At 25.5% G+C, this 23,413-nt stretch overlaps 1 protein-coding gene across 2 annotated transcripts; it reads left to right on the top strand.

Moving 5' to 3' along the window:
• The first annotated feature begins 5,739 nt into the window (after positions 1-5,739).
• Positions 5,740-18,381, top strand: LOC145842614 (SUZ RNA-binding domain-containing-like). 2 transcript variants are annotated; one of them, XM_082950086.1, is made up of 5 exons: positions 5,740-5,832; positions 14,248-14,360; positions 16,938-17,072; positions 17,146-17,244; positions 17,818-18,381. In XM_082950086.1, the coding sequence occupies exons 1-5, from the start codon at positions 5,785-5,787 to the stop codon at positions 17,957-17,959; spliced, it is 537 nt and encodes a 178-aa protein (XP_082806212.1). In that variant the 5' UTR covers positions 5,740-5,784; the 3' UTR covers positions 17,960-18,381. The 2 variants fall into 2 exon arrangements, with proteins under 2 accessions (XP_082806212.1, XP_082806211.1); XM_082950085.1 differs by having other exon boundaries at positions 16,905-17,072.
• Positions 18,382-23,413: the final 5,032 nt, after the last annotated feature.

Raw genomic sequence — 23,413 nt, 5'->3', positions numbered from 1 at the left:
AGCTATTAGTTTAGATTTAAACGATTACAAAAATCTGTATATATTTGACTTTAAAAGGTATCCAAGTGGTGTACGACTCGATAACTAAAAGGTTTTTTCGTGCACCAGGTCAGGTCCTGGGACCATATATTTTGAGCGTTCTTTTTTGTCGGTCAATAAACAATACATATATACAAGTTTTATTTTACAAAATTACCTATTTAGTTCTAATCTATTTTTTAACATAAACACGTTTCGCTTTTATCCTTTTAATAGATTTGGGTATAACTTTTGTTAGTATGAAATCTTTATTTAAATTTGGACATAAACCTTTTACTTACTTTACCCAAACATATAACAACAAAAATATTAATTAAAACTAGACCAAAAGAAATTAAGTTTTAACTAATCACAAGCGCCTAGGCTTTACAGCTGAAGTACTCTTTTCTACAAGATTTTTGAATACCAAAAATTGTAATTTGTGAGAAACAAACTAAATTTAGTAATTAAACAAAACATTTTAGTGACATACTAATAAACTCTAATGAGTAATGTATTTACTATTGTAAGCTATAAATAGGATTACATCAATAAAAAATAGAACATAAAATGAGTATAATATTTAAAAACAAGTTTTTATCAATTAATTTTAAGTATTAATTAAGCAATGGGAATAAATCACATTAAAAATGTTTAGTGTTTTGGTGAAGGTTTATAAATGAAAGTTAATTTATTATGCTTCATATTTTAACATATTGTTTGGCCTCATAGATGGGAAGGTCCTAATTCCTTTCCCATATATATACTTCAGACATATTCAATTTAATTTTAGTTTTGTTTGTTTGTGTGCAAATCTGGTATAAATTAAAATAATCTGGAATTTTTTGTGTATGTGTTGGCACTGAGTTTTGAACTTGCAACTTTCAACCCATAGAGAGTTTTCAAAGCCAACATTAGTATCCCTATGCCATCAGGTCACACAATTGAACAGTTAAGGCACAAAAAAATGTGAAATCAATAAATAAAGAAAAAAGAAAATTGTATTTTTGAAGAAAATAGATTACCTAGGATGATGTAACACCAATATCAAACTGAAAATATATTATATTTGATGTCTTTTTCAGCCATATTTATATGCTAAAGATCAATGTTTAAGCCTAATATGTTTAATCTTAAAAAAAAAACTTTGTTTTAAACAAGCTTTATAAATACACAGTAAGAAATAAATTTAGTTATGATAAACTGAAGTATTTAATTGAGTTTATTAAACAAAATCATAATCAATATAAATTAATGTTGTAATATATTTGCTTAATGTTGTCAAATAAAAGCAATTAAATATTAAAGCTTTATAACTTTAAGATAAATAAGTTTAACTAATATATATATTTATAAAATACTAGTTTTTAAAATGACATCAAATATAGTGTATTTTCAGTTTGATATTGGTGTGACATCATCCTAGGTAATTACCCATTTTTTTCCTGATGATAGAAGTTTTTTTGATAATATTACAAATGTTTTTTTTTGTTATATAAATTTTTTAGTAATTTCTTAGGATCATGTTGCACCAATATCAAGCTAAAATTATATTAAATTCAATGTTGTTTTTTACCATAATTAGAGGCTTGAAAATTATATATAAAAAATACATATATAAAATTTATTTATCATAAATCAATAAAACTCAAATATTTAGTTGCTTTTATTTTTAAAATAAAGCAAATGATACAATAATTTATATACACTACTATACTCAGGGTTGCCACTTTACCTGGAAACCTGGAATTTAACAATTTAGGCATAAATAACCTGGAAAAACCTGGAATTTGAGAAATTTTGAAAAAACCTGGAATTTTGATCAAAAAACCTGGAAAAACCTGGAACTTTAATTAAAAAAACCTGGAAAAACCTGGAATTTTTACTAACTTAAACATTTTCACTAGTAAAACTTTGATTTGACACAAAAAGCTATTATATAAATAAGATTTTTTTATAATTATCAAAAAAATTATTAATAAAATACACATTCAGAGTAACTTAACAGTATCTTTTCAATGTTTTTATACTATTTAACACAGTTTCATCTATAGAAATTAACTTAGAACTAAAAATAAACCAAAAAATGTGTACTTTCAAAAACCTGGAAGAAAATAGGAAAATCTGGAAATTTTTTTGAAAAAGCGAGTGGCAACCCTGGTTTAAACTCGAAATAGCATCTGGCGGCTAATCAAAAAAAAAAAAAGGAAGTTAAGTTGTTCAAAATGGTTTTATTCTGTTAAAAAAAAACTTACTATTGACACCTTGTTTTCAATCATCTTCAACTTTGTCTCCCAAAAAATGTTTTTAAATTACAGATTTTACAGTAGCTTGAATTGGTTAGGTACTAAAAAAGGTGGAGGGTATTTGTTCTATTTGTTCATCAGAGGATCTTGCATAATTTTTAAAAAACTATATTTTATAATAGTTTGGTAGCTTAAAATTAACAAATGAAACCTACAAAGTTTTCATACATTTTCAGTTTTAGCAATGCTTAGGGTTGCCACATTATCTGGAAACTTTGAGAAACCTTGAAAAACCTAGAATTTTAACAATCTTCACATGTTCAGTAGTAAAATTTTGATTTTTCTCAAAAAATCTATCCTATAAATAAAACATTTTTGTCATCATCAAGATTATTTTATTAAAGAGCATTTTTTAAGTAGCTTTACAGTATCTATCTTTTCAATTTTTTAAATATTATTTAACACAGTTTCTTACCTTAAACTTAACTTTAAACTAAAAGTAGACCCAAAAATGTGTACCTAAAAAAACCTGGAAAAATTTGGAAGCCTGAAATGTTTTTTGAAAAAACGAGTGGCAATCCTGATTACTCCATATGCTAAAAACTATATTGACAAAGAAATTAAAGAGAGTAGGTAGGAATTTTCTTATGATGTAAGCTTAAATATGCAACTAAAAATAATCAGATGGACATTATTGTTGGATTTTTGATTTACTGTCCAAGCATACAGTTGTTATTTTAAGCTATGAACTATTTAAAATATACACAAAGTCTATTACACTTCAAATTATATTTTATACTAGTAAACATAACTCTGATTAAAAGAGTAGTTATGTTAATATAAAGTTTGATATTAAAATAATTAAAGAAAAATGTGAACATTAAAAAGTAACTAATATAGTTGATTTCATCACCATCTACCACACAAATTAAAAAAAATAATTTTCTCAGATATTTCTTTTTTTATGAATATTCCTACATTTTTTTCTAATTTGAGTGCGAACTCTGTTCAAAGCTTGTTTATTTTCAAGACGTAATCATCGAGTTGATTATTAAAACTAATTTAATGAAAACCTAATTCTGTTTTTGAAATAAATGTGTACTTTTACAGTATAACTATAACTATTTTAAACTTAATTTTAATTAGAATAAGTTTTTATGGGAAACTTGTGTATATCATACAAATTTTAGCTTTTTGTGCATATACTTATTTATTCTTACTCTTGCTAATGATTCTAAGAACTTAAAATTTACAAATAAGCCTAATTTTTAAGTTTATATTCTGAGACTAATAAATTGAACAAAATGAACAAAAGTAATATTTTGCTTATCAATCCTAGTATATCACTAATAAGGCCATAAGTGGTCAAACATAAAAAAAAAAATTTAAATCGTCTTTATTTGAAAGCTAAAGAGTATGTATTATAAAATACTTTTATAGCACATGAATTTTTTAAGTTTTCAAGATATAGCCAGTTTACTAAAGTTTCTGATACAAACATCTGTAGAAGTTTTTCAGTGTTTATTTACTAAAAATGATACAAAAATAACCTAATATATATCCTATTCATTTTTTTAGCAATTAATTAATCTTAAATTGTTAAGAAATGTTTATGGCATTATAAGAAGATATCCCACTGTAAGGTTTTTTAAGAAATAAAGTAAAAATTATAACTAGCAGAACAGAAATGTTGTTTTTAATAAAAAAACTTCTCAAAACTATAAGATATCTAACAATAGGATTGTTTATAATTAAATTAAGATGTTGCAGAAAAAAACTTAGCAAATGATTGCAGGGTTGCCACACAAGGTATTTTTAAATTTTTGTAATCTAAGGGTAATTCAGCACTAGTCAGGATACTAAGAACTTTTTAGAACTTAGTTGGTTTTGGGTTGTTTTGTTTTTAATATAAATAACTCCAGATAGATGGCTAGCCTTTTATTACTTAAGAATTACTATTGTAATTTTTAGTTTATATCTGAACTTCATGTGTATCATGATTCGAATTTGTGTTGAAAAACAATTAAGACATATAAAAGTTTAAGTATGCAGTAAAAATAGTTATTTAACTATTAAATTTTAGTTATTTTTAAAGCTAATTAGAATTTGTGTTTATTTGTCTTAAAATCACAAATAAAGTAGTTTTCTTATAACTTATAAGTACTTGTTTTCAGTAACAAAAATTATAAAATGAGCATATATTAGTGTTGTCTGACTTATACATGCAAGTTTAAATTGTGAATTGTTGAAAATAAATTGAACTCTAGTTATTGTTAATAATATCAATACTTTTGTATATTTTATTTTTTGTATTAAAATTTATTTAAAAGCTTTCTACCATGGGTAAACTTTTTTTAATGGTTTATAAAACACTAAATATGACTTGGTATAGTTTGAGGTCACTCACGACAGTTTTTGGTCACTCAGGCAGTTTTTTAACACTGAGAGTGGTAACTCTGTGATAGTTAATAACTGAAAGTAATAATTTTAATGATTGTCTTAGGTACTTCTATGAATAACTACTGAAGTTTTCTATTTTGTCCTAATATCTCTAAATAATTAATTTATAATATTTAGGACTTGAAAATAATAGTATAAAATACAATATTTAGAATTAAATAGACTTCTATAAAAGTTTGCTTAGACTTGCTTATTTAAAAGTTTCTATTTTGCTTAAATTTTTTGAGATTCGTAAAACTCAAATAAGGTGAACAAAGATAGAATTTATCTTTTTTTAAAACTTTTTTCTATGTTTTTGTTTTCTACCTAATGTTATTATTATAAATAATATAAGAAATCAAGCTTAACAGTTAAGGCCATAGGGTGGGTGAGGTCATTTTTTTTTTACTGAAAACAAGATAAGCTTTAAAATGAAAGCTTGCAGTATAAACTACAAGCCAGTTTTTATTGAGTTTAAAGGTTATATTTAACTTTTAAGATATGCTAATTTTTATAACAAGTTTCTGATACAAACATTTGAACCGCACATTTTTCATACTCAAATTTCTATGAAATATAAAAACACTATTTTATTAATAACAATTTTATAAAAAAAATTGTGCGTTGAATAACTTGAAGTATTAGTTTGAGACTCTCTGTAAAATTTAAAGAAGATTGGTTAAAAATGAAGAGAAACTATATTTTTAGTGAAATAGTCTTTTTTTGAAGTTCAGTTTGCTTTTTCTATAAAAAACCTATTAAGTTCACCAATTGAATGCTTATATCTCATAACTTAGTTTGGGCTTTTTTAAGGGTTGAAATGTCTGATAGCTCGGATAAAACTTTACAAAACAAGATTGATTTGTAAAATCCAGGTAGACCCCCTATATAGCTTAAGATTAATCTTGTTATTTAAAAATAGTTTGTTTAAGGTATTTATATTAATTATATATTATATTTATATATTAAAAAGTTAAGTTTTTAATTATCTCTTAAATTTTTTAAACTATGGCTAAAATACTACAACAAATGTTTTAGAAGGTAAGATTACATTTACAAAGTAACTAAGAATAAAAAGGACATGTCAAAAAGCCCTGTGTGTGAAAACTGGGAAGATGTTGACAATTTTGTAAGTTCATTTATATTCATTTCTGATCAAAAGCTACTATTTAAAAATTTGGTTGTATATATGTAAAATGACAGCACATTAAGCATTTATATTTCAATTAAAAACTGTTCTTATGAAATAAAAAAGTAAAATGATAGCATAGTTTTACTAATTATATGTAAAAAAATTCATTTAAACTAGTCAATCTGATGTAGATATAAAAACTTAAATAAGTTTTAATGAAATCAATTTTAAAACTTTTTGGTTAAAGTAACTAAGTAATCCTTTTTACTTTTTGTTTCTTCAATTATAAATTATTCTATCAAACTTTTTTTTGTAAATATTTTAATTTACATGATTTTACTTAGTACTTTTCATAAATAGAATTTTGTAAATATAGCCATCGTAAATTCTATGGTTCATAGACCTAGAATGTCCAATGTCCAGCCTGAAAAGAGTGAGTAAAATAACCACAAGTTTAACAACTTAGATTTATGGAACATAGATTTTTAATGACTTTTATTTTAACTAAATCAAAATTGTAGAAAAAGAGCGTTTATTGTATATAGTATGTTTTTAATTTTACTGTTAATAGTTATTTTATGAAGTGTTTCTTAAGTCTTCATACAAATAAAACTTATAATTTTGAAAACAAAAATTATTTAAATATTACTTTTTTTATTTATTCTCAATTTATGATGAATAATTACTCAAAGTTTGACAGTGTCTTAAGGGCATAGGGGGTTAAACATCCTTTTTTGGTTTTTTATCTCATTTTATATAATTTTACTAAGCTACAAAATGCTTTTTACAGATTTAAAAAATTAAAAACAATTTATGAGATATAGCCGGCCAAAGTCAGAGGCAACAATAGGTTCCTTATGGGAGGCGCAAACTAAAACGGCAAATAAGTAGAAATCACTAAAAATCTATTTTCTCCTAAGTTTTTTAAGATAACTACCTCATATTTTCAGGAAATGTTTCTTGATATATTTAGAAAATTCTGTCGGAAGGAATTAAAAAAAAATTAAAAAATAAAAATTTTATATAAAAAATAAACAAAAAAAACAATTTTTTTTTATTTTTTTTGTTATTAAATTTAGCTTTTTAATTTTTTTAAATTCTTTTCTGACAGAATAAATTGTTTTTAATTTTTAAAATCTGTAAAAAGCATCTTGTAGCTTAGTAAAAACTATATAAAATAAGATAAAAAACCAAAAAAGAGTGTTTACCCTCCCCCCACCCTATGCCCTTAACATTTATTAATTTACATTTAAAAAATATCTATGCTTAAAACCATTGTATTATAATATATTTTGGTTTTCATGTCTGTAAAAATTGGATTTGACCTAAAACCGTAATCTAAGTATTATTACTTTTTAAGATTTAGTTTTATTTGCCTCTACTAAATTAAAAAATGTATCAGTATATGTAAAAATTAAAACAATTTAAAACTAATTATTCAGAAGCTTTGAAGCATCTTCTTAAAAGTTTGGTCACATTTTTTACGCTAACAACTAAGTTACCAGTTAGTTTTACTACTTTTTGAGTTTAACACCTTTTTGATCATACTTTATTTTTTAACCTTGTTTTTAAGTTCAAATTAACCATAAAGGTATAAGTGATCAAAGTTATAGAGTTTAATAAGCACCTTGTAGAACGCTGAAAATGCAAAGAATGACTGTTTCACATAAGTCTTTTTCCTATTAAAATTTTTATAAATAGTTTTTAGTCTAATTATGAGTAAATTTTTAAGAAATTTTCTTTTTTTTCTAAAACTTTTTAAAAATAAGTCAGCTAAACTGTATATTTGAATATTTTGGTTGCATATAATCTTCTGCTAACATATTTACCTTTGTTAACACACCATGATAATAATCTTTTATTGCCCTTCATTATGGTTTTAGAACAGTGGTCGGCAGGCAGTTGGTGGTCGCGGGCCAAATTTCAAGTTTACAAAGTCTTCGCGGGCCGCAGTTTTAGTTTTAGTGACATTTGAATAATCTTTTGGTTTTAGTTTTAGTCACACTACAGAAAAGTTATACTTTTATTCACCTTATCATTTTAAATAACTTTAAGCTATACATAGAATGAATGACTATTTATATTAAATTAAATAAAATTAGAATAAAGTTTACATTGACTAATATACTTAAGTGTTAATAAACTATGTACTTTCATAAGCATTTACTAAGATAAATTTGATACCTTTGTAATTTTACATACAATTTAACTCTCTATAAAAACCAAACTTAAAAGACAATTTATTAGTTACTTTTATATATTTGTTATATTATCAACCCCTTTTTTCATATTTCTAAGAATTTTAACTTCAAAAAAAAGTTTTTGCATGTTAAATAGTTTACATTCATTAAAAAAAACAGTAATTTGTTAATTTAATAAAATTAATACCTGTTTGATTATAGAAAGCTAGAACAAATTCTTTAACATAATTTAATCTTAAATACTTAAATAAAATATTTATTAGTAACTAGTCTTTTACATGGTTGTCACTTAAAAGCAAAAATGTCTGAGTTGTATCAAACCAGCCTAAGTTCACTAAAAGTTTGAAAATCTAGTATATCGTTGTAAATCAAGTTCAAGTACCTAGTAAAAATATCATCATCATTAAAAAGTACACAAAGTGTAAAAAAACAAAAAAAAAACTACAATTAGTAAACTACACTACAGTCATAAAAACTATTCTGGGAAATCTAAGATTAATCTAAAGTGTTTAAAATAAAATTTTTCACACATCTGAGTTTTCAAGCTTTTAAAAAAGCCTGTTTAATTAGCAACCCAGTTATAAAAAAAGTTCACAATATAAAGAAGTAACGAAACTTATTAACAATAAACAAATTACACGCCAAAAAAATATAAGTCAGCTGGAATGGACAATTAACTTTCTTAAACACTTTTAACAAAAGTATAAAACTTAATTGAGTCATTAGCGAAGAGAAAAACCTCTTTTTAATTAAGCATTACATCAATTCTTTAACTTTTGTTTATTTCTTCAATGACAACAAAAAGTCCTGTTTGAAAATGCATTAAGGTTATAAAGTCGCATAAACCAAATTATGACTTTAACCAATATGTTAAGATGAGAGCACTGATAGAAAAACTATTGCTCATCTGAGAATTTTTATTAGAGATGTTTTTTTAACTTTGACACTTTAGTATAATTTTTTGGTTTAGTTCAAACACGAAGCACAACAATCGGTGAAATTTTACAAGTAAAGGTGCAATGCACCAAAAGTTTTTAGAAGTACAATTCCTTCTTTTATTTTTAGTACAAAGTTTAATTAAAGTTTAAAAAGTGTTTTATAAAGTACATATATCAATATTAAAAAACACTGTTAAGCTACTTTTGTATATTTTTTAATAAAGAAATGTTTATTTGCTAAATTTTTTGTGTCAAATCGAAATTTCACTACTTTACATGTAAAAATTGTTTGAAACTCAAGGCTTTTTCAAAAATTCTCAAATTCAAGTTTTTTTCGAAATTTTTAAGCATAAATTTTCAAGTTCAAAGCTTGAACTTGATATATTATAACATATAATAAAACTGAAATTAACACTTTGGGTTGAGCAAAACTTACATCATAAGTGTAATTTGCCACTCTTTTAAGCAAAAATGCCAGCCTGAATTAACAAACACATTCCTGAGATATTTTTCTATACAAAAAACAATGCTAGCCAAAAACTTATAAACTGACTTAGTTGGCCTGAGATTTTAAAGTCCTCAAATAGTGATAGTCTGACTGTGTGTCAATGTTTATAAACTATTCCTAAATCTAGTTTAAATTAAATAGGTAGCTCCAAAAAACAGCAAATGTGTGTATTGATATGCAAAGCATAAAAGTTAAATTAGTTTGACAAAATCAATGTTTGAAAAATGAAAGTGTATACCTAACAAAAACTATATTAGTTTATGTCATATATATTGTTTTAATTGTGTCTGTACAAATTTAAATATTACATGTAGAAAAAACAAACTTAGAAAATTATGCATAAAGTGAACTTAAACTAACTAAAGTATTTTAAAAAAAAGTGGTTTAAAATGTGAGAATTTTTTTAAATTGGTGTGCATATAAATTAGTTCAAGTGCAAAGAAAACTTCTAAAAAATTAAAATGTGTCAAAACAAAACTTAAATAAACCTTTTTTTTTTATTACTATGTTATTTTTAATGTTTTTACACTAAAACATAACATTTACAAAAAAAAATATATAAAAGAAACTTATGTATAAAAAATATTGGAAAGAATATCTAAGATATAAAGAAATGACACTTTAGTTAATTACTGTGCATCACTTTTGTACAAAATGAAAAACATTTGCATTTAGTTTATTTAATAAATAGGTATAATATAACTTGCTATTAAATTAAAGCACTCTTTTTTCAGATAATTACTTGCTGTTGTAAAATAGAAGTTATTATGAAACTCAGAAAAATATCCTGTTAGAATGCTAATCTGTCTTTTTCACATTTTTAAATTAAAGTAGCAACTTCTTCTAATTATTTTTAAATGTTATACAGAGACTTAAAACCAAACTAAACAAATTAAATCGAATTACCGAAAAAAATTTTACTTGAAATACATTTTTGCTCAGCGGGCCACTTTTACATGCTCGCGGGCCACAAAATTTTCTTTCGCGGGCCGCATTCCATTCAAAAAAATAACGTGCTCGCGGGCCGCAGATTTACCCTTCGCGGGCCGCAATTGGCCCGCGGGCCGCAGTTTGCCGACCCCTGTTTTAGAATATCACATTACAATATCCTGATATTAAATTATGGTAATGTAATAATTTCTTGGCTAGATCAAAGGGTCTTCAAGCTATTCAAAGTCTGTGCATCTTAAATTGCAAAAGAAATTTCTGTTTACCGCGATGTGCTCTTTATTTCAAAATCCAGAATATCTATCATAATTTTTAAATTTTCAAGTAATATCTAGTGCAACCTTCAAAAATTTTCTTGTGATATTTAGCATAAATAAGTTTTAAAATAAACCTTAAATACACTTTAGACCTTTTTTTAGCTCTTCATCACTAAATCCAGAATATCTGGTTAAGTTTCTAGTTTTTTAGACTATGATTCATGACTAGAACCTTTTTGGACTAGATCCATCCAATATGATGGTAGTGTTTCTGATCCATTTTAAATCAAAAGTGGTGTAAAAAAGGGTGCATGCTTGCTCCAACTCTGTTTGGAATCTTCTTTTTAATGCTATTAACGCATGCTTTTCGTTCCTCAACAACTGGTATAAAGCTCCAAAAACTAATGAAAAGTGATCTACCGGATCCAAGATCCAGAAGCAGATCCTGCCAAATCCTAAATTTAAAAAATAATCTGGTTCTGGCTGGGTCCGTATACAATTAGTTAAGAAATACTTTGTTTTTCTGCGATCAGCTTCTTTCAATTTTAAACACTTTGATTTTTGGTGGTTTGAGTATTTAATATATATAAAGTTAGTCAAGCGAAATGTACTAATTAAACTAAAGTTAATCAATAATTTGTTTCAAAACTGCAGTACATACAGTAGTTTATCAAAATGTTATCAAGTTCTCATCTTAATTATGACCATTATTTTATCTACTTTTGATGAAAATTTGAGTAGAAAATATTTTTAAGTTTTATGATAATAAATTTAGGGAGATACCATTTGGTTCTTCTTTTAAATAAGTTATTAAAAACAGGGTTTACACATGGTCAGGATACCTAAGATAATTCAGGATAGTTTTATAAACTTAAGAACTTTTAAAATTTCAGTAAATATATATTCTAGATTTTAATTTAAGTAAGATTTAGAGTTGAATTCAATTTCTTATAATTAAATATTTTATTACCATATTTTTTGATAAAAACTTCAATTTTAATAATTTTGAAAAGTTGGAAAAATATTTTCAATTACTAGCAATCGAGGTTCCATAGACCTGTTGGCTACTTTAGTGCCAGGTTACTTGATTCTGAGCACTAAGTACCTCACTGATACAATACTCCCTCAGACTTTGAAGATAAAAAAACAAACTAAGTTACCAGAAGCTTTGTTTTTGTCACTACAAGTGACATGTGGGTGTTATATCTTTATTGTACAGCACATTGATTAAATCAAAGGTTGGAGTACTAACACCAAGCTTTGCACTGTAAGAAAACAGAAGGTTTTCACACTGGCTTTGATATTTGTAAAAACATAAAGGAGATGCTTGAAAATTGGGATATTAATATGAATGGCATTCACGTTTTTCTGCGCAACAATACATTTAACATGAAGGTTGGTATGTTGATGTTAGAATCCTATTTAGCACCCTGTTTCATTCACATGCATATTAAACTGACAATTAAAGATTTATTGTTTTCATAAAGTTCAGCATTCTTCTACAGCCTGCGAGAAACTAAAAAAATCCAAATCACTTTAGTTTCATCAGTGTCAAGGCAAAAAGCTTTGTTACTGGTGCAAGATGTTGAAACAAGGTGGAACTCCACCTACCTACCTAATGCTGAAAAGATAAAAAAAATTAAAAATAAGTGTCCAGAACTACGTGGGTAATAACAAATTTAATCCCAAAAATATTTTTACAGCTTATGAATGTAATCTTGTTAGTCTCCTTGATGAACTGCTTGAATTTTTTTATATAATAACACAGCAGTAAGAACCACGCATGCAGCAGTTAAATAAGTAGCTTCAAATTTAATATTTAAACAGAGATTTTGAATAGGTAGATTTTTGTTTTTTTACAACGTTCTTTTACCTAGTGTTTTAATAAAACATTTAGACAATAATATTGTGTCTTTTAAAACAAAAAAAAAATTGTAATAAACAATTTTTACTAAAAATATTTTTATAATAAATAAATTTTATAAGTTTGTTCTCTATTGAAACTATGTAAAACTTAAAACATTTTGGATCCGGCCGGATCTTAATTTGAGAAAAGATCTGGAACTAGAATCGGCCAGATATTAAATAGTGGATTTGGTAGATCACTGATAAGAGACTTTTCAATCTTGCAAGTCTAAGAGCAAAGCAAAATCTGAAGATTGACAATATGTGATCTTCTCTTTGCTGATGATGCTGCACTTGTGGCTTAGTCTGCCCAAGACCTGCAGACACTACTGAGTCCGTTTTCATTAGCATGCCCTGATTTAATTAAAAGTTCTAAGTCAAGGAACAGAAACTACACCATCAATCAAAATCAATGGCAAGGATATCAAAAATGTAAACAACTATGTATACCTTGGCTCATATATTGCGTCAAATGCTTCATTGGACACAGAAATAGATTGACGCATTAGTAAAGCCTCCAGCACTTTTGCTCATTTGACTGCAAGAGTTAGGGATAACCAAAAATTAAGTATTTGCTCAAAAGCAAATTTTTTTTTCCTGTGTATGCGGTACTCTACTATACGGTAGTGCAACATGGAAATTGTCTAGCATGCAGGAGAAGAAAATTTATACATTTGACCTACAATGCCTTTGTCGTATCCTTAGAATTGTTCGGCAAAAAAAGATCACCAACAAGGAAGTGTTGAGATGTACTAGTCTTACCACCATTTACTTTACCTTCAGTCAGCGCAGGCTTTGCTGGCTTGGTCATGTTCTGAGAATGGGTGCTGAGTGAATCCAAAAGTCTCTGTTGTATAGCAAGTTGGTCGTAGGCAAACGCAACCAAGATCGTCCAAAAGTTTTTTTTTGTTAATTTTTATATAAAATTTAAATTTTTTTGAAATTCTTTCCGACAGAATTTTCTAAATATATCAAGGAGTATTTCCTGAAAGCTTGAGGTAATTATCTAAAAAAACATAGAAGATAGATTTTTAGTGAAATAGTCTATTTTTGCCATTTTAGTTTGAGCCTCCCATATGGAACCTATTGTTGCCTCCAACTTTGACCGGCTTTATCTCAAAAATTATTTTGAATTTTTAAAATCAGTAAAAAGCATTTTGTGACTTGGTAAAAATTATATAAAATAAGATAAAATTTCAAAAAAAGGTGTTCACCCCCCTATGCCCTTAACACAAGCCTACAGAGCCTAAACCTGGGTTTTCGAATGCCATGAGACAAACTTAGTTAACATATAAGTTTGATCATACCACTTCGATCAATAGACCAGAAGCTTTTGGTAGACTGAAACTCAGGTATCAGTTTACCAAAAGCTTGTGGTCTGTTGATTGAAGTGGTATAATCAAGCCTTAATATTAAACTGACGATATTTCAAAAGTTTATTGTTTTTATAAATAATGGTTCATAAAGTATACTTGAAAAGCCAATAGGAATTTCTAAATAATGTAGTGTACTCTGCCTATGCCCTTAATCATTTATTGATTTTTTTAAAATTTAAGTAAGAACTTCCCAATTAGATTGCAAAATGGTATGACCAAAAAAAAAAGTTGTTAAGTTGTTTAACTTATTGAGTTTGAAAATAAAAAAATAACTTACAGGATTCAGACAAGGATTTACATAGTATTTGTGCGCCTAAAAATAAACAAATGAACCTTTCAGTTGGATCTGTTAAAATACTGCAAAGACCACAAGTTGTAATGGAAAGCAATTCGTTTGTTTTAATTTTGTGATTTAATACTTTTTATCTATAGTAATATAATTAGCAATATAACAGGCTTGCCACTTTGCCTGGAAACCTGGAAAAACCTGGAATTTGACAATTTAGGCAAAAATAACCTGGAAAAACCTGGAATTTAAGAAATTTTGAAAAAAACCTAGAATTTTGATCAAAAAACCTGGAAAAACCTGGAATTTTTAATAATTTTAACATTATAAGTACTAAAATTTCAATTGGACAGAAAAAAATCTGTCATAAAAATAAGATTTATATGTCATCATCAAATTTTTTTTATTATTAAACACATTTAAAGTAACTTTAAAGCATCTTTTAAATGTTTTTGTACTATTTAACACAGTTTCTTTTATATAAATTAACTTAAAACTAAAAATTGACCCAAAAATGTTGACTTTTAAAAACCTGGAAAAAATTTTTAAAATATGAGTGGCAACCCTGAACATAAGCAAACATATCAAACCTTATGTTATCTTTCTATAAGTTTCATGACTGTATAACTACAACCATGGCTGTAACTGTTTTGGTAAATACTAAAATTAATAGATATTTTCTTTGATTGAATTAAGAATTTATTCAATTAGTACAGCTAAGAATTTTTTTAGAATCCTATACTTTTATAAAGTATTTTAATTGATTCATATTTATAATATTTTATGTTTAAGAAGTGATTTACAGGTATTCAAAAGTAGGCTAGATTGTCAGTAACTCTATTAAACTGTTTAAATATCATATAATATCAAAACTTATACGTTTTTTTCATTTAAATTATACTATAAAAAGTTTTAACAGTTAATAACTTATTACAGGTAGATTTAGTATATTCGTTTTCTGTAAATATTTTTCACTGGATAAAGATGTATTATATTTTATTTCGTACAATTTTTAAGGGCTGAACATAAAATTATTTTTAATCATTATTTTTATAGAATTAAAACGTAAAGTATTAATGGTTGTATTTATAGTAAAACAACTAACTTAAAAAAAGATCTTTTTTAAAACAACTAACTTAAAAAAAGATCTTTTTTAAAACAACTGTCTTACTTGAAAAATGTAAGAGTATAACGAGTATGAAGCATAACAATATACTTATGTTCATAGAGAAAAAAAAATTAACAAAAGCAGTACTTACGTAGAAAAACTCTACTAGTTATTAATGTTACTGATGTTTTTATTGCTAAGTTAAGCAAAAGTCTGAAAGATACTTAAATAGAGTTTGCCTTTTTTTACTTTTATTTCTAACCTACATTACATAAAAAAACACCGAATTAATATCCTATTTGATAAACGTATTGTTTTATTATTGTACTGCACTTATAAATGAATATATAAAATTATATAGTTATTTGCCTTAACTAAAAATAAATGCTCAATATACTGGGATGTATTTATATAATTTTATATAAATACAGAGTATTTTTAGATTTTGCTGGTTGATCGACATTTAAGCTTATTTTAAACTTTCAAAATTTATATATACTTTTGTAAACATTTATGAGATGAAGAAAGTTATTTTAAAACATTAATGTATACAATTTAAGTAATTTTTTATATACAAAGGTGTTTTTTTTAAATATTGTTAGTTATGTTTATTTTTTATTTTAAAGCTTTCATATATAAAAAAAATATCAAAACTATAAGCCGAAATGTACTATTATAAATTGTTTTTGATAATGTATCTGAAATACATATTATAGTAACTAATCAAAAAGTAGCAAACAAATTGTTTGGTTTTTAAAATCTGTTATGCTGTAGTTTTCTACCTAAAATACAATAATGCTAAGGCTGAATATATTTTGTTTAAAACCCTCTTTTTTTTATTGACAAACAGGGTGGCTATAAAACCTTTAATTCTGGATAAACCTGGAATTTAAGAAATTTTGAAAAAAATCTTAAAACCTAGAATTTTGAACAAAAATCTCTAAAAAACTTAACTGTTAAGTAGTAAAATTTTGATTTGACACGAAAAATCAATCATATATATAAAAGAATTGCCATAATTTTTTTATTAAAAAAATACATTTAAAGTAGCTTTGCAGTATCTTTTTAATGTTGTTATATTGTTTAACACAGTTTTTTACCTTGAATTTAGCTTTAAACTAAAAATCGACTAAAAAACCTGGAAGAAATTTCTCAAAAACCAGTGGCCCCACCCTGTTCAAAGTGCTTGTTTTAATTTTTTTATACTACAATATGACATTTTTTAGAGAATATTAAACAATTAAATTCTTAAAACTAGCTTTGACTATGTTTTGGTTTGTCATTACAAAACTACCAGAAAAAGTTTGATTTTACTTTCCTGCTAAATCACTTGTAAACAGTTGAAAGCGCCAGACTTCTTTAGGATTAACAATACTTAAATTCTACCTGATAATGTAGATGAAGTAATTATTTTAAGAAAACAAGTCCAGTTTTGATTTACGATATGATAATTTCACAAATGTTAAGATTTCCATAATAGTAGTTTTTTATGTGAAATAGTTATATAATATAACAGTCATTATAGTTAGGTATATATATTAGATTCGTTCCACCTCAACATGTCTTGAATAATAGACCAGCCTCTCCACCAATCAGAATGAAGATACTAAAGAGGCCAGAACAGAAAGAAAAGGTTGAAGACTCTACCAAAAACCAACACCTTAACATCAAAACATATGCACAAAGGGAAGAAAATTACAATAGAGTCAGGTAAATTTATCATTTTAATTGTTTTTGTATTTTTAAAATTACCACCTTAAGTTTAACTAGGTATATATTTTAGGGAGCGTATCATGGGAAAACAAGACAACGGTCCGATTACAACGCAGATTGATCATAAGATTGACAATCCACAAGCTTCAAATTCTCAAGGAGGATTTAGGTTAACCTAAGTATTTAACTAAATTATGATTTAAGAAGCTTTATTCAAGAAAACTTTAATAAACATTTATATTTATTTTGTGAAACACTATTATGTGTTAAAGAGGCCTCATTTCTAACGATTTGTTTTATAATTTTATATCGTTTTATTGAATACAATTCATAGTTTGATTGTGGTTTATTACGTTTTTTGTTAAATATAAAGTAAAGTATGTCATGTTTATGTTTTTTAATTTTTTATCTTTCTTAAAATAATATATGAAATAAATATTGCAACTATGAAGTTAAAAAAATATTGATTTTAATTAAAAAAACTAATCTTATATTACTAAAAAATCTTTTAAAAATACTAAAATACAGTCAACTTGGTTTTTTAACTTATATTATATTAATGTAATAAACCGTTGTTTAATTATTTTAATTAATACACTGTTCTGATTAATACAGAGAGTAAAGCTTAAATGTTTGTTTTTAATTTAAATATACTAATAGAGTAAACTTAACCTTCTTTTACTTAAAAATCAAAAATATTTTGTTATTGTGTGAATTTGATGGCAATGTAAAATACAAACAGAACACAAAATAACAACCGACGCAACAACAAAAACCGTGGTAACAAAAACAGAAATAGTCAGGTTAACCATGGCAGTAAGAAGGCTGGAAGAAAAAGTAACGGGTTGTCACCAACACAGATCTTAAACAACAAATTAAGATGAATTTAATCATTTTATTACATCTTAAGTGATGTTGTTTTCATAATTCCAGGTCCAATTTTCTAATAACTTTTTTAGTTCACTTAAATTAAAATTACCGTATCACTTAAAACCACCTTCCTTTAAATTTTTCTACAACATTAAATTAAACTGTTATAGAAAATGGCAAGTTATAAATATTAGTTCTGCAATAAAATTGTTTTTAGAAAAAAAAAAAAAAAACAATAACTGAGACCTCCAGCTAGATGTGCTAGTTTTAAGGTTAGTTAAGCGCCAAAAATGATTGTTACGATAGTTATTTACTTTGTAAATATCAATCTTAGTGAGTGATAAAAAAGATGGTTATGTATTTCAGTCTAAAAATAAATGATAGCGGAATACTTATGTATTTGAAAATTAACAAAAATAGAACTTGAACAGTAACATACAGACTTAATGTTTTTTATAGAAGTTGTAATATCTTCAGTTATTTAAAAATTATTGATTTTTTTCATGTGTTGCAAATAAAAAGGTTCACAATATTCTATTTCTTTTTTTTTATATATTTTTATTCGTTTTCTTCCAATTAACATCATTTTATTATTAACATTTAAAAAAAAATTATTCTACTGATATAAGAAAAAAAGTTTTTATTAAAAAAATTTAGTTACATGTAAACTACTTAAATATACAATTGACAGCTACTAAGTAATGGTTTATTTAAAAAAATAAGTAAACTTCTCTTAATATTAATTATTAGATAAAAACTTTCACGCATTTGTAAGACCATTAACTCTTAAGTATCTGTAAGTAATTATCAAACGAAATCGATTAACCGTTCTTAAACTTGTTAAATTTAACATATTTGTATTTCTAATTTCTAAAGCTAACAACGCTGACACGTCTTAGTTTTTTAATCATAATTTAATTACAAAACAAAATCTGTTTTCAAGTATGGTCAATTTTGTCAACTTAAAGTATTTTAAATGTTTTAGTTTTTTTGTAAGAACTATTTAGGATATAGTTATAAAATACAATAAACTCTTGCGAATCTAGGTAGTTTCGTTAAATTACGAATTTTAGAATTCTCATAAATACTATCAAAACAGAATTGATTTTTTTTTAAATATTTTGCAATTTAAACGTGTTGTATGTATTGAATTAATAATTTATCTTATTTTAATATAAAGTTTAATTGCAAACTCACTTCTATACATCTTAAAACTTAGTTATATTATGTTCCTTGACTACATGTTAAGATAGTTCAAATTTTCAGGTTATTTAAAAACTCCATATCAAATTTAAGATTTTTTTATCTAAATTTTCAAATTAAAAAGTGTTGCCACTTTACCTAGAAAAACCTGGAATTCGACAATTTAGGCAAAAATAACCTGGAATTTGAGAAATTTTGAAAAAAAATCTGGAAAAATATGGAATTTTGATCAAAAAACCTGGAATTTTTAATAACTAAACATTTTCAGAAGTAAATTTCGATTTGACACAAAAAATCTGTCATACAAATAAGATTCTTTTGACATCATCAAAAAATTTATTATTAAAAAACACAGTTAAAGTAACTTTACAGTATCATTCAACGTTTTTATACTATTTAACACAGTTTCATATATAGAAATTAACTTATAACTAAAAATAGACCCAAATATGTGTAATTTTAAAAACCTGGAAGAAATTTGGATAACCTGGAAAAAAATTGAAAAAACGAGTGGCAATCCTGATTTAAGGTTTCCAGGTCTTTTTGGCAAGAATAATTAAAGGAATATATTTAAAAAAAATTAAATAAATATTTTAAAAATTATAGGAGGAAATATGTTCTTTAAAAATTGAGAATTTTATAATTTAATTTTAGTTTTTTCCATAAAGAACTTCTTGAACTAAATTGTTTGCTGTTTATGCTTTAGGTGTCTTAGTCCTCCCCTTTATATTTGAATCAAACAATGATCAATTCCTCACATTACAGCGTAAAGTTGCATATCAATTTAACAAATCTTTTATTTTTAGTTAATTTGTTCCTCGCACACATGAGATTAAACTTGGCTTACACGGTAGTAGAGAAACACCTTTCTCTAATACCAAGACAAGTTTGTTCTTAATTGGGTATGGAACAAAGTGGGAAAAAAACTTTGTATACATATGACATTTTTACAGTCTGTATGAAAAATGTGTTGGAAAAAGAAAATATGGGAAAGTTTCAAACTAAGTTTAATTAAATGTAATATAAGAAAACAGCCAGTATATTTGCTACCTCTCCCTTAGTTACGCACTTTTGTTGTGAACACAATGTGCATAGATTCGCGAGAGGAGACTGTTGTATAAGAAGCAACTGGTAACTTAAATAAATTATTAAAAATCTAGTCAGTCATTTTTTTAAAAGTTTATAAATAATATATTTATTATCGATCACGACTTAAACTAATAACAAACTGATCTACATAAAATGAATATTCTTTAAATAAAGTTATCAAAGTTGTAATGTAAATAACATGGAAAATGATTAGTTTGGTAGATTAGATTACTTATGAGTCTGACTTAAATAAAGCAACGTACTATATATGTACTTGAAATGTAAACTTGTGAACTCATCTTAAAAAACAGTTATAGTTTGCCACTATTAGTTGTTTCACATTTTGTAACAAGACTAGAACAGTCTTTCTGTTGAAAAATTTACAGTATCGTAAAATTTTTACCCACGGTCTCTAGCAAGCATATAGCAGCCCGGGTCGCTGCACTTTTACAAATAAGAAAATTGAAGTTAAGTAGATTACTTCTTTTTTTCTTGTTTTTGCTTTTCCCGTAGTTCTAGCTAAAGGCTAATTCGTGATCGTGTCCATTTGCTCTTATAGCTTCGTAGTAGTGGTGGTTTGTTTCCGTGAATATGCTTGTACTGCTAAAAATCCACAACCGGGATATATTTTAACACATGCTCTGGGTGGTTTTACTTGCTACCAACACAAACCATATGCGTATCTAGCTTCTGTACGATTTATACCTTTCGTTTTATAGATCTAAAGTTTAAATTTATTGAACACGATTAAAGATCAATGTTAGGTATTTTATTCAAAGCACCTGGTGTATAGAAAGACCTTTCCGTCGTTGATCTACATCGAGGAAAAAAGTTATTTAGCATTAAGAAGTTTAAGTAAAAAAATTATATATACAAAGATAACTACACATTAGTAGAGAGACAAAACTAAATATGATGTTTTACTCAAATACTTTTTTTTTTATGTTTAGTTATTTTAAGTTTTGGAATAATCTTTTCTCAGGTAGAACAAAATAAATTAGACTTGTTTTAAACTGTTTATAACTTAAAATATTTACATATACTTACAGATTCAACTATAACAGGATAGACCACCACGTAAGTAAGCGGCAAATTAAATACACTAAAAGTATTAAATAAAATAACTTCCTTTAAAAACAATAATCCTAAAACTAGCTAAAAACTACTATCTATTAAAAAAGTAATTTAGTTAACAATTTAATATTTTTAAATTAATTGTATCGAATACTTACAAACACCTTAAAAATAAAGAAGAAGTACTAAATTTTCAAGCTTTTAGTAGAAGTAGTAGTCTAAATAAAATAAAGGATAATAGTACTTGCTGCATTCTTGACTTGATCAATGTCAACAGAACCCAATTAACACGTAGCAGGTACCACTCCTAGGTGTAGTAATTATTAGTATACAGTAACCTCTCGCATCTTTACGCACTCAGGACGTTACGCACTCTCGTTTAGTTACGCATTTTTAAATTCTAAAATATTCAAATAAAAATTATTTTAATTTTTTTAATACTGTATAAATTAGGTTTATTGTATGTTTTTAATTTAAAATATGTTTTCAAATGCAAACTCATCTCTCTATATCTTTAGAATTTGTATACTTATGTTCCTTGACTAATTAATGAACGTTTAGTTATACCTCAGTATATCAGAAATTTTGTTAACAATAAGCGATTAAGTTTAAGTCTATCCTTATGTGGGCAAAGGTCAAATTAAAAAAAGTTGTAGTAACATAAACAATTGTTCCTTAACATTTTTCTTATATCTTATATATTTTGTTCAAAAGAAGAAATCCGTTACAGCACCAAGTGCATATTTTTGTAAAAGCCTATAGAAACAAATTTTAATATAGACATCAAACCATTTCTTAATTGTAAACAAATGCTTAATTATAAATTTAATTTGCTAAGTACAATAGAATATAAATGTCAAGTATAGTACAATAGAATATAAATGTTAAGTATCAAATAAGTCACATATAAATAAAGATAAAGATGAAATCTACTTGTTGTTAAAATTAGTAAAAAATTTTTATTATAAAAATTTAATTATTATTTTATGTTAATTTAAGTCCTTTTTTTTTAATATATGTATAGTTTTATCTTTTTTTTCACATTCACAAAGAAAGTAAACAAATTGTTATAAGTGGGAAAGTCCCCAGTTTGCTTTTATTTAGAAGCATTATCAAAAAACAGCCATTATATTAATTATATTTGGTACCTCTCGTATCTTTACGATCTCTCATATCTTTACGCACTTTTTCTGTGGACACATTGTGCGTAAATAAGCGAGAGGTTACTGTAATCCCAAAAAACACGAGAACAATAACTCATTGTAACCTATCTACATTTATACCATTCAATTATTTTTTATCAAAAAATTTATTCGATCGACCTGGTACTTTACAAAATAAACTGATATTTAAAGTCATTCGGCATCTTAGTCCACAGTTTACTACCTGATATCCTAAAGGTTTATGCCTATGTCTATTACAGTTTGGTAGGAAAAAGTTTCTTTGCAAAAATTTTGTCAAGTGGTTATGTACTTTTTCTAAACTATATAAATAACACTTAAAGTTGAATGGTAAAAGGAGTGTGCAAATTTATAGATAAAAACATAGCTTATATTAAAACAAGATTTTTACACTTAATGTTATTTTAGCTATTTTATTGATATAAATTTTACTATTTCTTTTGTAATGAATGCAAATAAGAGCTTTATATGTAAGTAAATTGACTTCATTGACTCTATTTTTTTTTGCTTTGCTCCGGTTACAACAGATCGTATCTGGTTTGGCTCATAGAGAGTGAGTTAAATATTAAACACATGTGTTTTTTATTTAAAATGTATTTCGTTTTACGTAAAATGCAAAATGTTTTCAATTACTTCGTATATAATGTTTTTACATGTTCTGTCCATTTAAGACTATTATCTGTTGAAATACCTTAAAATTTATAACTGTTTATTTTTTTACAATTTTTCACCTGTTTTTACATTAATATATATATTTTTAAAAACTATTTTTTTTGTTGAATGAACAAGCATGCATCTTGTTTTGTCAACATTTAACTTAAGATTGTTTTAGATAAGCAAACCAAAAACTATTTTAAGTTAAGGTTGTTACTGTTATTTACATAAGTGGTTTGTTTAAAAGTTGTATATATATTGTTTGTG

This window comes from Thalia democratica, chromosome 8, assembly GCF_965202585.1.
Source record: "Thalia democratica chromosome 8, ktThaDemo2.hap1.1, whole genome shotgun sequence".
Taxonomy (NCBI): domain Eukaryota; kingdom Metazoa; phylum Chordata; class Thaliacea; order Salpida; family Salpidae; genus Thalia; species Thalia democratica.
This window is presented reverse-complemented; position numbering and strand designations above follow the sequence as displayed.

Coding starts and splice junctions, on each gene's coding strand:
- LOC145842614 (XM_082950085.1), top strand. CDS start 5,785: ATGTCAAAAAGCCCTGTGTGTGAAAACTGGGAAGATGTTGACAATTTT. Junction 17,073..17,145: donor GAAAATTACAATAGAGTCAG/GTAAATTTATCA, acceptor TATATATTTTAG/GGAGCGTATCATGGGAAAAC. Junction 17,245..17,817: donor AATTCTCAAGGAGGATTTAG/GTTAACCTAAGT, acceptor AAATACAAACAG/AACACAAAATAACAACCGAC.